At 34.6% G+C, this 12,530-nt stretch overlaps 1 protein-coding gene across 1 annotated transcript in view; it reads left to right on the forward strand.

The window, feature by feature from the left end:
* EYS (eyes shut homolog) overlaps positions 1-12,530 on the forward strand; it is a 1,726,005-nt gene that overhangs the window by 392,738 nt on the left and 1,320,737 nt on the right. Inside the window, exon 11 of the mRNA XM_059941649.1 lies at positions 3,537-3,632. Coding sequence (XP_059797632.1) covers positions 3,537-3,632 — 96 coding nt within the window. The remainder of the gene's footprint in view (positions 1-3,536; positions 3,633-12,530) is intronic.

Here is a 12,530-nt window from a genome sequence, read left to right on the forward strand (position 1 = left end):
GATTTGAAAATCTGACATGAACAAAGGAAGCCAGATAGCAGACAAGGGCACACTGTCTACTATCACAGCATCCATGGGAGGGATGCCCTGACACTGAGGAACACTGATGCTGGGGCCCTTGAAAACTGGGTGATTGTCCTGATGCTGCCACCTGCAGAAAAAATGAATTCTCCTTCCCCATTTTCATACATTACCAGCGTCCTTTCAAATCTCATGCTGGGTCCATGATACTAGCCAGCTTTATGTTGCATACTCACATTTAGGGGTATTTGAGACTGGGAAAGAGAATATCTTGCATTTTCACCTTCTATATTGAGAGGTGGTCTCTAACTTTATCAAAGAGTCAGTGAGTAGATACTTCTCCAGGTACAAGGGAGTTCAGGTGATGAGTACCACAAGTAAAAGAAGACAAATCTCACTACATGTTCTATCCTTAAAATTTTTGCTAAAAACATATCATCTTTTTCTCATAGGAAATGTCTAAAGTAATTTTTGAAAATGAGAATAATTTAGCTTACAGTAATCATTGGGAGAAGTCATCGAGAGGATGTGACTGCCGGTTGACCAGAGAACTGGACCCAGGCAATGAGAGGCCCCTCATCCCCTCCCCTGTCCTAGAAATGTATGATCTGCCAACTATTCCCACATTAGGAGCTGTTTCAAGGATGCAGCCTTGAGAGAGTAAGGTGCTGTTAAGACCGTCTGCACTGGACCCAGTTACAGCCTCTATATAAACTTTTAAGATTCTGGTGGGTGAGTGCTGAAATCTAGTCATCTTGTGGCACACAAGACAAGCCTCATAAGTGAGTTCTTTTGCGTATTAAACCTGCTGCCTTCCAATCTGGAAAGATCTGCCTCTTTCTTTGATCTCTCCTTGCCCTCTGTGTACTGGGGCCAATCTATGAACCAACAGTAATTTAACAAAACAAGGATATCAATATGTATAACAGACAGTTTTTGAAGGAAAAGACATCAAAGGAAAGTCAACTTGATTAACACCGTACAGTTATGTATAAACAGTCATATATGAGTTTAATTTTAAGAAGATAACGGACTTTTTGAACTCTCCTAGGTTCATTGAGATGAGAATCAATCCACAGTTGCAGTCCAATCAGAACAAAAACGGAAAGAGTAAAAGTCTAGTTGATAGCATTAGGCAATGTGTTGATTTTTTGCAGGCAAGTTGAAAATCTCATATATTCTGAACATAATGTTAGACTTAGTTGTAAGTTCCATCATTGACATGTTTATAATGAAGTAAATCCTTGGCTTGTTTCTAACTGAGACTGTGAGATTGAGGTAGATGAGTTTCTAAGTGATGCCTGGGCAAATGGGAGAACTTGTGTTGATCTTCACACACCTTTTCCTGCCTGTGTCAGAATGGATTTCAGGGTGGGCACACCTGCTAACCAAAATTATGATAATCAAATGTTAATTTGAGGTGGAAGTAATTCCTTATTTTTAGAAGATACAATTCATCTCATACACATGCATATTAATTTTTTTCCAGGAGAATATTTGAACATATAATACCTGCTTGGATTATGTTACTACATCTTCACATCATCACAGAAATAGATATATTTAGAGTTGAATGAATATTTTGCTTTTGTAAATGAGCCAGTTTTTTAAAATTATTAGCTGTAAGTCCATTACACTTATGTTTAAAACTTGTAACATTTTTTTCACCACACCCATTCTGTTACCATAGTAACATGGTAACTCTTACAGGAGTCCTAGTCAATACAGTATATCACTTATTTTGATGAACTATGATGTGTTAAAATATTTACGTAGTTTTGTGTGTGTGTGTTTTACATTAGGAGGAAACTCTAGTAATAGACAGACTTTTACTTTCCAAGATTGGAAAAAGTAGCAGAACTCTTAATACTTTCCTTATATGCAAGCACATACCATCTAACTGCCATCATTACAAATTAAAATGTTGCTCAATATCCAACTCCCATGAACTGTTCCTAATTCTACTCCTATGGGAATGATTGAAAAATAAAAGTACTGCATAACTTTTAGGCAATGAGAAAGTCATATTTGTTTTGAAAACCATGAATCCAACAGTGTTTTCTTTTCCTATTAAACTTAAGAGATTGGTTTTATGTGGTTAACCTTCTTAAGAATGATAATCTTCAGGAAATATGTGGCCACTTATATAAACTTAATGTACTATTTATCATGAACAAAAACTTGAGAAGATTTAAAATTATATGACAGATAACAAGTTCTTCTGGAGAGATGAACTTTGGTATATCCCTGACTACAAAGAACAAACCCAGGTTTTTAAATGTGCCATATATTTTTTCACAAAGTTGATCCATAAGGCAAATTACCAAATAAACATTTTTAAGGTATAAACAAAGTTTTCATTTATTATTCATTTTAATTTCATGTTAATTATTAATCAATGGATTTAAATTCATTTTTAGTGTTAGTTTTCACCTTTTCTTCACTTTAACTTGATATTCTAATGTCATATTGTCACTTAGTATTTTATTTTGTCAGTGAAAATAGTAATGCAAATAGATTTTCTATTTAATTACACGTGCTCTTTCCTGTTTAGATATATGTTACATTAATTTTTCTCCAGCCCATATTCATTTCACCATATTAGAGAAAAAATATTTAATAATATTAGGAAGATTTCCACTCATCTAATTTATAAGTACAATGTGTTATGTGTCAATGTCATTTTTTTCTATTTTTGTTAAATATTGGCAAAAAATTAGTTGTCAGAAGTCAATAATCAATTCAGTGTCAGTTTAGGCTACATTTTTTAACTCTCTGCAAACTGACAAACAATCCAAGTGATATAATATGAAAAGTCAGTTTTAGCAACACAAGTTCTAGGTGGAGCACTAATGGGAAGTCTGCACAGCAGAATAGTTAAAAGGAAATATTAGGACTATATAGTGACTGGACATTTCTGTTTTCCTTTCTTTCCATATAGTCCTGCTTTATAAAATCAATAGAAAGAAATGTGATTCATCACCTTGCCTCCAGGGCACTACATCTACAGAATTCATGGATAAATTCAAATGCATCTGTCCCACTGGTTTTATTGGTAAGTACCATCTGACAATTGTGCCTTTATAAAGAGCATTTCACCATGGGGTACATATGTCAGGATGTTATTGGCTCACTACTATTTCCTTTTTGTTCCTCTTTTAATTTCCTTTAGCTTAACATTTGATTTGCATTCCAATAACCTGCAACATCTATTCTACCTCTAGACTCCAAATCAGAAGATAAATTAGTTCACATCTAAGCAGTCTTTATCCACCAACTCAGAGGTTAGTCTGCATTTAGTAATTCCAAGAGAAGTTGTTGCAGTCTGTAGTAAAGTGAGCCCTGACACTAATATATGTGGCATTCTTATCTGATGAATTTCATCTCAAACATCATCCCCTTTAGGGTTAAAATGCTTGAGCAAATTTAAGAGTTATAACCTGGTACCTGTTTGACTTATTGAAACTTAAAATCTGTTAACTTTTTTTCAAAGGTACAAGATATGAAATAAATAGAAGTAGATGAGTGTGCTTCACATCCCTGCAAGAATGGAGCCACCTGCATTGACCATGCTGGTAATCATTCCTGTCAATGCGTGGCTCCATTTAAAGGTAATGACCACCGAGAGAGAAGAAAAAGCAAACATAATTAACTTTAAAGAGCATTTCTGTCTCTTGTCTGATCTCATTTCAGTCTCCCAACAACATTATGGGTTCTTCATTTCCTTAAAGTCAGCTTCTAAAGTGACCAACCAATTATCCCTTAGGCAAAAACGAGAGTGAAATGAGCTTTATTTATACACCCACTAAAACAGTCAAGTTTCTTAATTTTTTATTAGAAAGACCACCTTACAAGCAAATGGTAAAATAAAAAGTAAGGAAGAAAATAACCAGGCTATCATGTTATATTTGAAATATTGTTCCTATTATTCAATTTCTCATGAAATTGTCAAGGTTTTCTTTTTCTTTCTTTCTAAAGTAACCATTTATCTAATTTTTGAATATAGCTATATTGTGCTTAACATAGAGTAAGCCATTAACTGATACTTTTAATTTGGTTTCAAATTTGATGATACTTTTTTAGCTTCAGCTAAGGAATTATATTTTTTTTCAAAAACTAAAATGTATGGTTTGCCCTGTAAAATATATGTTTTGATAAATTGTGCAAACTAGTATACAGAAAGTCAATCACTGGATACTTCCTTGAACTTTAGTATATTTTTCTATGCCATGGAATTTAAAAACTGTGTCATTCAGGGTTCTCCAGAGAAAGAGAACCAATGGGAGTTATATCTATATATCTATAACTATATACTTAGACAGACATGATCATGAGAGCCTTCATCCTTCATTATTGTGTGGGCCAATTCCTCAAAATGAATCTCCATGATAAGATATAGTGCCATGATCTGCTGTCTGTCTGCAAGCTGAGACCCAGGAAAGTGGTGGTGAAATTCCAGTCTAATTTGAAGCCCTGAGAATCAGGGGAGCCAGTGGTGTGAATCCGAGTCCAAGGACAGGAGAAAACCAATGTCCCAGCTCAAGCAGGCAGGCAGAAAAGGAACACATTTTCCCTTCCTTCATTTTTTGTTCTACTCAGACCCTCAGCAGATTGAATAATGCTCACTCAGTAGATGCGAGGATCATCTACTTTACTGGGTCCACTGATTCAAATGCTAATCTCATCAGGGAGCACCCTCAGAGACACACCAGAAAAAACATTTAATCTGGGCACTCTATGGCCAGTCAAGTTAACACATACAATTAACCACCATGCTGCTCAACTTAATGTAATGCAACTGAGATATTCTTATATGTTGTACCTAATTTTCTTAGAGACTATCTTCTATAATTATTAATCAAAAATATGGTTGTTTGACTAACTTCAAATATTTAGCATATATTTAAACTCACTAAATTACAATGTTCTTATCTGTTAAATGGAGATTAAAAATATTTACCTCGTTGATTTGAATGTGAATTAAATAAGATAAATCATATAAATACCACATTGCCTGTTGGAAATTAACATTCTTCAAGTGTTTAATTGTAATTTTAAATAATTTTCTAACATATATATGTAAAATCCATACAGTAGGTAATATTTTATAATGTTTGGGTAGTAGGATTCAATACATATTTATTTATACATCTTTAAAGACGCATAGAGAATAATCTAAACAATCCCAATCAATAAAAAACTTAGATTTTATTTTAAAAATAGCAAAGTTTTCCCAGTGCTTAAATATCTGTTTCTTATACCATTCTCAGTGAAAGGAACCAGATCTCCTTAGAGATCTAGCTGATTCTGGGACTATGACACGGAATGTACAAATGGGTGTGGAGAATTTTTTTTTTTTTTTTTTTTTAGAAATTCACGTTCGTTTATTTATTTATTTATTTATTTATTTATTTATTTATGACTGTGTTGAGTCTTCGTTTCTGTGCGAGGGCTTTCTCCAGTTGCGGCAAGTGGGGACCACTCTTCATCGCGGTGCGCGGGCCTCTCACCATCGCGGCCTCTCTTGTTGCGGAGCACAGGCTCCAGACACGCAGGCTCAACAATTGTGGCTCACGGGCCCAGTTGCTCCGTGGCATGTGGGATCTTCCCAGACCAGGGCTCGAACCCGTGTCCCCTGCATTGGCAGGCAGATTCTCAACCACTGCACCACCAGGGAAGCCCGGGTGTGGAGAATTTTATAATACTAGAAAGCAATGAAGTACTCAGAAAACAAAACCATGAGAGTATCTCAAAGGAAGACAGGAGCCAACTGAAGATATTCTTAATGACCAGAATCATTTGAGCAGCAAAATACAGGAGTATTGGTTTATTATCCAAAATATAAAATAAATACTCATGAGTCCACACTGATAAAAGTAAATGATAGATATATAAGTAAATAAATAGGAATAATAGACACATCTTCTATATAGAATTATTCCAAATAATTTGGGCAGATACTTTGCACTCGAGATGGTTGAACATAACTTCCCACCCCTTAAGTTTGTGCTGTAACTAGTGACTACCTTCCAAAGAGTACAGTATGGAAATGGGGTGTAGGGGGAGAGTAACTTTTCAGAGCAGAAATCTGACAAAAACTGCCTAAGTTAATATCAAAGTTAATATCAACAGTGATAAGTCATGTTAATAGCAAAACTTTCAATATGAGGTAATGAGAATGTCACTTTATCTTTATGATCTTCAGCTTGAAATCATATTGTCCCAGTCTAACCATGAGAAAACCATCAGACAAGTCCCAATTGAGGGACACTCTACAAAATTCCTGATTAGTACTCCTTACAACTGTTAAGGTGTCAAAAACAAGGAAAGTCTGAGGAACTCTCAGGAGACATGATGACTGAAAGTAGTGAAATATTCTGGATTAGATCCTGGAAAGGAAAACAGCATTAGGTTAAAACTAAGGAAATCCAAATAAAATATGGGCTTCAATTAAAAATTATGTATCAATATCAGTTCATTAGTTGTGAAAAACATAACATAATAGCACAAGATGTTTATAGTAGTGGAAACTGGTTGCAGTGTCCAGTTTCTCTTCACTATCTTTGCAACATTTAAGTAAATCTAAAACTATTCTAAAATAAAGAAGTTTAAGAAATGAATGATTGCAAATAAATGGTTTCTAATTCAAAATAGTTTACACTTGAAGAAAACAGAAAAAATGTAAAATATAGTCATTTTAGGTAATCCTAAATGGTTTAACATTTTATATACACAATTTTATTTTGATTAATATCTGTGACTATTATAGAAATGACTACAGTCATACCCTGTTTTATTGCTATTCACAGATATTGCATTTTTCACAAAATGAAGGTTTGTGGCATCCCTGTGTAAGCAAGTCTATTGGCACCATTTTTCTAACAGCATTTGCTCACTTTGTGACTCTGTGTCACAATTTGGTAATTCTGGAAATATTTCAAGCTTTTCATTATTATTATATTTGTTATGATGAGCTGTGATTAGTGATCTTTGATGTTACTATTATCATTGTTTTGGGGCTCCAAGAATTGCACAAATATAAGAAGGTGAACTTAATCAGTAAATATTGTGTGTGTTCTGACTATTCCACTGACTAGCCATTCCCTAGTTTCTCTCCCTCTCCTCAGGCCTGCCTATACCCTTAGACACAACGATATTGAAATTAGGCCAATTAATAACCTCTAAGTGTTCAAGTGAAAGGAAGAGTCATGTGTCTCTTCCTTTAAATCAAAAGCTAGAAATAATTAACCTTAGTGAGGAAGGCATGTTGAAAACAGAGAAAGGCTGAAAGCTAGGCCTCTTACACCAAAAATCCAAGTTGTGGATGCAAAGGAAAAGTTCTTGAAGGAAGTTAAATGTGCTACTCCAGTGAACGCACAAATGGTAAGAAAGTGAAACAGCCTTATTGCTGATATGGGGAAAGTTTTAGTAGTCTGGGTGCAAGATCAAACCAGCCACAACATTCTCTTAAGCCAAAGTCTAATCCAGAACAAGGCCTTATTAACTTTCTTCTATTTTGTAAAGGCTGAGAGAGGTGGGAAGATATAGAAGGAAAGCTTGAAGCTAGCAGAGGTTGGTTCATGTGGTTAAAGGAAGGAAGTCATCTCCATAATATAGAAGTGCAAGGTGAAGCAGCAAGTGCTGATATAGAAGCTGCAGCCAGTTATCCAGAAGATTTAGCTAAGATAATTCATGAGGGTGGCTACCACAAACAATTTTCAATTTTGTCAAAACAGCCTTCTTTTGGAAGAAGATGCCATCGAGGACATTCATAGCTAGAGAGGAGAAGTCAGTGTCTGGTTTCAAAGCTTCAAGGGACAGGCTGAAACTCTTGTTAGGGGCTAATGTAGCTTGTGACTTAACTGGAAGCCAATGCTCATTCACCATTCTGAAAATCCTAGGGCCCTTGAGAATTATGCTAAATCTCTTCTTCCTGTGCTCTGTAAATGGAACAACAAAGTTTGCATGACAGTACATCTGTTTACAACATGGTTTACTGAATATTTTAAGTTCACTGTTGAGGACTACTGCTCAGGAAAAAAAATATTTCCTTCAAAATATCACTGTTCATTGACAGTGCACCTGGTCACCCAAGAGCTCTGATGGAGATGGACACTGGGATGAATGGTTTTCATGCCTGCTTACACAACATCCATTCTGCAGCCCATGGATCAAGGAGTCATTTTGACTTTCAGGTCTCATGATTTAAGACATACATTTTTGTAAGACTATAGTTGCCATAGATAGTGATCCCTCTGATGGGTCTGGGCAGAGTTAATTGAAAACCTTCTGGAAAGAATTCACCATTCTAGATGTCACTGAGAACATTCATGATTAATGGGAAGAGGTCAAAACATTAACATTAACAAGAGTTTGGAAGAAGTCAATTCCAACCCTCCTAGATGACTTTGAAGAGATCAAGACTTCAGTGGAGGAAGTCACGGCAGATGTGGTGGAAACAGCAAGAGAACTAGAATTAGAAGATGTGGAGCCTGAAGATGTGACTGAATTGCTGCAATCTCATGATAAATCTTGAATAGATAAGGAGTTGCTTCTTATGGATGAGCAAAAAAAAAAAAAAAAAAAAAGTTTTCTTGAGATGGAATCTACTCCTGGTGAAGACGTTGTGAAGATTGTCGAAGACAACAAACGATTTAGAATATTATGTAAACCTAGTTGATAAAAATAGCAGCAAGTTTTGAGAGATTTGACTCCAGTTTTGAAAGAAGTTCTACTGTGGGTAAACTATCAAACAGAATTATATGCTACAGAGAAATAGCTTAGAAAAGAAAGTCAGTTGATGTGGTAAACTTCATTGTCCTGTTTTAAGAAATTGCTGCAGCCACCCCAACCTTCAACAGCCACCGCCCTGATCAGTCAGCAGCCATCAGCATTGAGGCAAGACCCTCCACCAGCAGAAAGATTACAACCTGCTAAATGCTCAGATGATGGTTTGCATTTTTTAGAAATAAAGTATATTTTAATTAAGGTATGCATGTATGTTTTTTAGACATAATGCTACTGCACACTTAATAGTCTACAGTATCATGTAAACATAACTTTTATGTGTATTGGGAAACCAAAAAAATTTGTGTGAACATGCTTTATTGTGACTTACACTTTATTGTGGTGATCTGGAGCCAAACCCACAATATCTCAGAGGTCTGCCTGTACTAAGTATTTTAATTCACTAATTATACTGAAGAAAATAATTTTCCAGTTAATGTCAATGATTTACATTTGTAAAACACATTAAAATGTTTAATGAGCTTTCACATAAAGCTATAAATATAACAAGACAAAACAAAAAAGCAAAAACAAAGTTAAACTATTATAAAACAAATATGCCTAATAATGTATATAATATTTTTCTTATAATCATGTAATGTGGTAAAATTTATACTAGAAATACATTATACTATATAAAAACATAATTTTGATAATTTCTAAATCATTTTATATTTTTATACATCTGTTAGCTAGGAAACTTATATCAGAATCTGTCTGCTTGGCTCTTATTTTCTTTTTCTGGCACAAGCTTAATTATCCTGCATATACATGAGATCATGTGAATGAGTTCTGAACAATAGAAAACAGAAGTTTTTATCTTGCAGTCTGATCCATAAAAGTGTCCTATAGATATTTCACTCCCTTTTTTTTTTTTTTTTTTTATAATTTTCTCTATTGAGAAGTTAGATTTGAACTCCAACTTTTTTTTTTTTTTTTTTAAGATTTATCGATTGATCGATTGACTGCTATGTTGGGTCTTCGCCTCTGTGCCAGGGCCCTCTCCAGCCGCGGCAAGCGGGGGCCACTCCCACCATCGCGGCCCCTCCCGCTGCGGAGCACAGGCTCCAGACGCGCAGGCCCAGCAGCTGCGGCTCACAGGCCCAGTTGCTCCGCGGCATGTGGGATCCTCCCAGACCAGGAGCGTGAACCCGCGTCCCCCGCATTAGCAGGCAGACCCCCAACCACTGCGCCACCAGGGAAGCCCTATTTCACTCCCTTTTTAAAAAATTTTATTGAAGCATAGTTGATTTACAATATTGCATTTAATTTCTGCTGTATAGCAAGTGACTCAGTCATATATATATTCTTTTTCATATTCTTTTCCATTATGGTTTATCACAGGATACTGAATATAGTTCCCTGTGCTATACAGTAGAACCTTACTGTTTATCCATTCTCTATATAATAGTTTGTATCTTTTAATCCCAAATTCCTAATCGTTCCCTCCCCTACCCCATCACTCTTGGCAACCATAAGTCTGTTCTCTATGTCTGTGAGCCTGTTCTTGTTTTGTAAATATATTCATATGTATCATATTTTAGATTCCACAAGTAATATCGTATGATATTTGTCTTTCCCTGTCTGACTTACTTCACTTAGCATGATAATCTCTAGCTTCATCCATGTTGCTGCAAAAGGCATTATTTCATTCTTTTATGGCTGAGTAATATTCCATAGTGTATATGTACCACATCTTCATTATCCATTCCTCTGTCAGTGGACATTTAGGTCATTTCCATGGCTTGGCTGTTGTAAATAATGCTGCAATGAACAAAACAGTGCCTTTCATTCCCTTTCTTCTTCTTCATTCTTGTTGGAAGTGAGATGTCTGAAAAACTAGAGAGAAGAGCCAGAAGACCATAGGTCCCTAAAGAAATTCTCATGTAGAAAGACATCCATGGGCCAAGAACATTCCCATGCACTGAGTGAAAAAACAACAAAGAAACAGAAAAGTTTGTTTTGTGTTAGGCCACTAAGATTAAAAAGGGTTTCTCCTCTTTAGCAGCTAACATCCTTTAAGAATTACTCCTTTAATGAACATAAAGTAGTCCTTGGAAATATCATCGAAATTAATTTTTAAAAATCCCATGGATAAACATATTTTTCAAAAAATGTGTGTAATGTAGTTATAAATTCGGTTTCTATGTGAAATTTTTGTAATTTTTTAAAATTTAATAATTTTTCTCTGATTGTTCTAAGTCTGTTAGCAATTGCGCAATCTATTTCAAAAAGAAATGAAAAGAATCTATAAAAAATAAATAAATAAAACCAGAAAAAAACATTAAAATCATGAGATTAAGTTTAGTAAATATTTAGTTGAGTCAATAATTCGGTAAGGTTAGTTTTGTGTTTTGACTAGATCCAGTTAACAAACTGTCCCACGGGATGTTCAAACCCCTCCCTGTTTGTACATCTCATGACCAGTACTCACATCCTTTTGTGTACTGTTATTGGCTGTTTCAGGCAGGATTTAGACTGCATTTAACTGCACAACCTAAATTATTAATTATCTGGCTCTTTCAGAAAATGTTTGCTGACACTTTGTATAGAAAAATACTCAAATAACCTATCTTGTAAGCTATGTGTTGTGGTTTTCTGTTGGTATAGTCCACATTTCATCTATTGATTCTTTATCTGTGGTAACATATATTTTGTTAAAGTAATGTATAAGGTCTTTCTTTTTATAGGAAATAAATAATTCTACTCCACTGTACTAGATTAATATTATAATTGTTCCATTCTGAGTCAAATTTATGCCAGAAAAAGTAATACATATAAATGTGAATATATAAATGTATAAGATTTCTTTTTTAATCTAAAAAATATGTATAGTTACTGTTTACCACATATGTGAATATGTGAGGTATAGTTTATTTTAAGATAATACCCTAGTTCAAACATTTTGCCCTTTAGAGAGGTTATGTTTCATTGTTAGTCATAACTTATTAAAACACTCACTTAGAAAAAGGAATTTATCCAAAAAAGTCAATTGTATTTATATAGTCCATTTATGGGGACAATGGAAAAGAATTAGAAAAATCTTTATATAATTACTCTGGAGAGCTGAATAATGAAGTGCTTTTATTATGCGTGTTATTTTCTAGCATTATAATTACAGATCCTCCACAAATAGTATAGCTTTCACTCATAATGTTTAATGTTGTATATCTCTTTTGAAACCTGTAGAATTTTTTTTTTTTTTTTTACAAAGGACAATAAATAGGGAAAATAAAATCCTCTATACAATCTTTCTTCCATGAGGGGTTCATCTACTGGTTAATGAGTTCTTAATTTTGATTTAATCTAGGCTCCCTGGCAAGTTCTAGCCTTAAAAACTGAACCTAACAAATAAATATTAAAAAATGAATTTCCTTCTGAAGTAAATATCTTTATTATTTTGTTTTCTGTTTACTCTGAACTGAATTTTTCTTCAGCAATGAACAGAGAATTTTAATAAATACCAATGGGTTTTCACCTTCCCAGTAGAGGTAATTGTTATGATTTTCCTGAAGAGAACCTAATGTTTTTCATTTAAGAGAGGAGGGTATAGACTACATACATGTTTTACAAGTTTGGAAAGCACAATTTTCTATTTTAATTAAAACACAAATATATAAATCAGTCATTCCCAATGATCACTACTGTCCTGAACCAGTCTACTGTCATGGCCGATCACTGCTTCCCGGTGCCCTCTACTGAGCCTTCTGTGCCCGACACTT

Source organism: Balaenoptera ricei, chromosome 12 (assembly GCF_028023285.1).
Source record: "Balaenoptera ricei isolate mBalRic1 chromosome 12, mBalRic1.hap2, whole genome shotgun sequence".
NCBI classification, from domain to species: domain Eukaryota; kingdom Metazoa; phylum Chordata; class Mammalia; order Artiodactyla; family Balaenopteridae; genus Balaenoptera; species Balaenoptera ricei.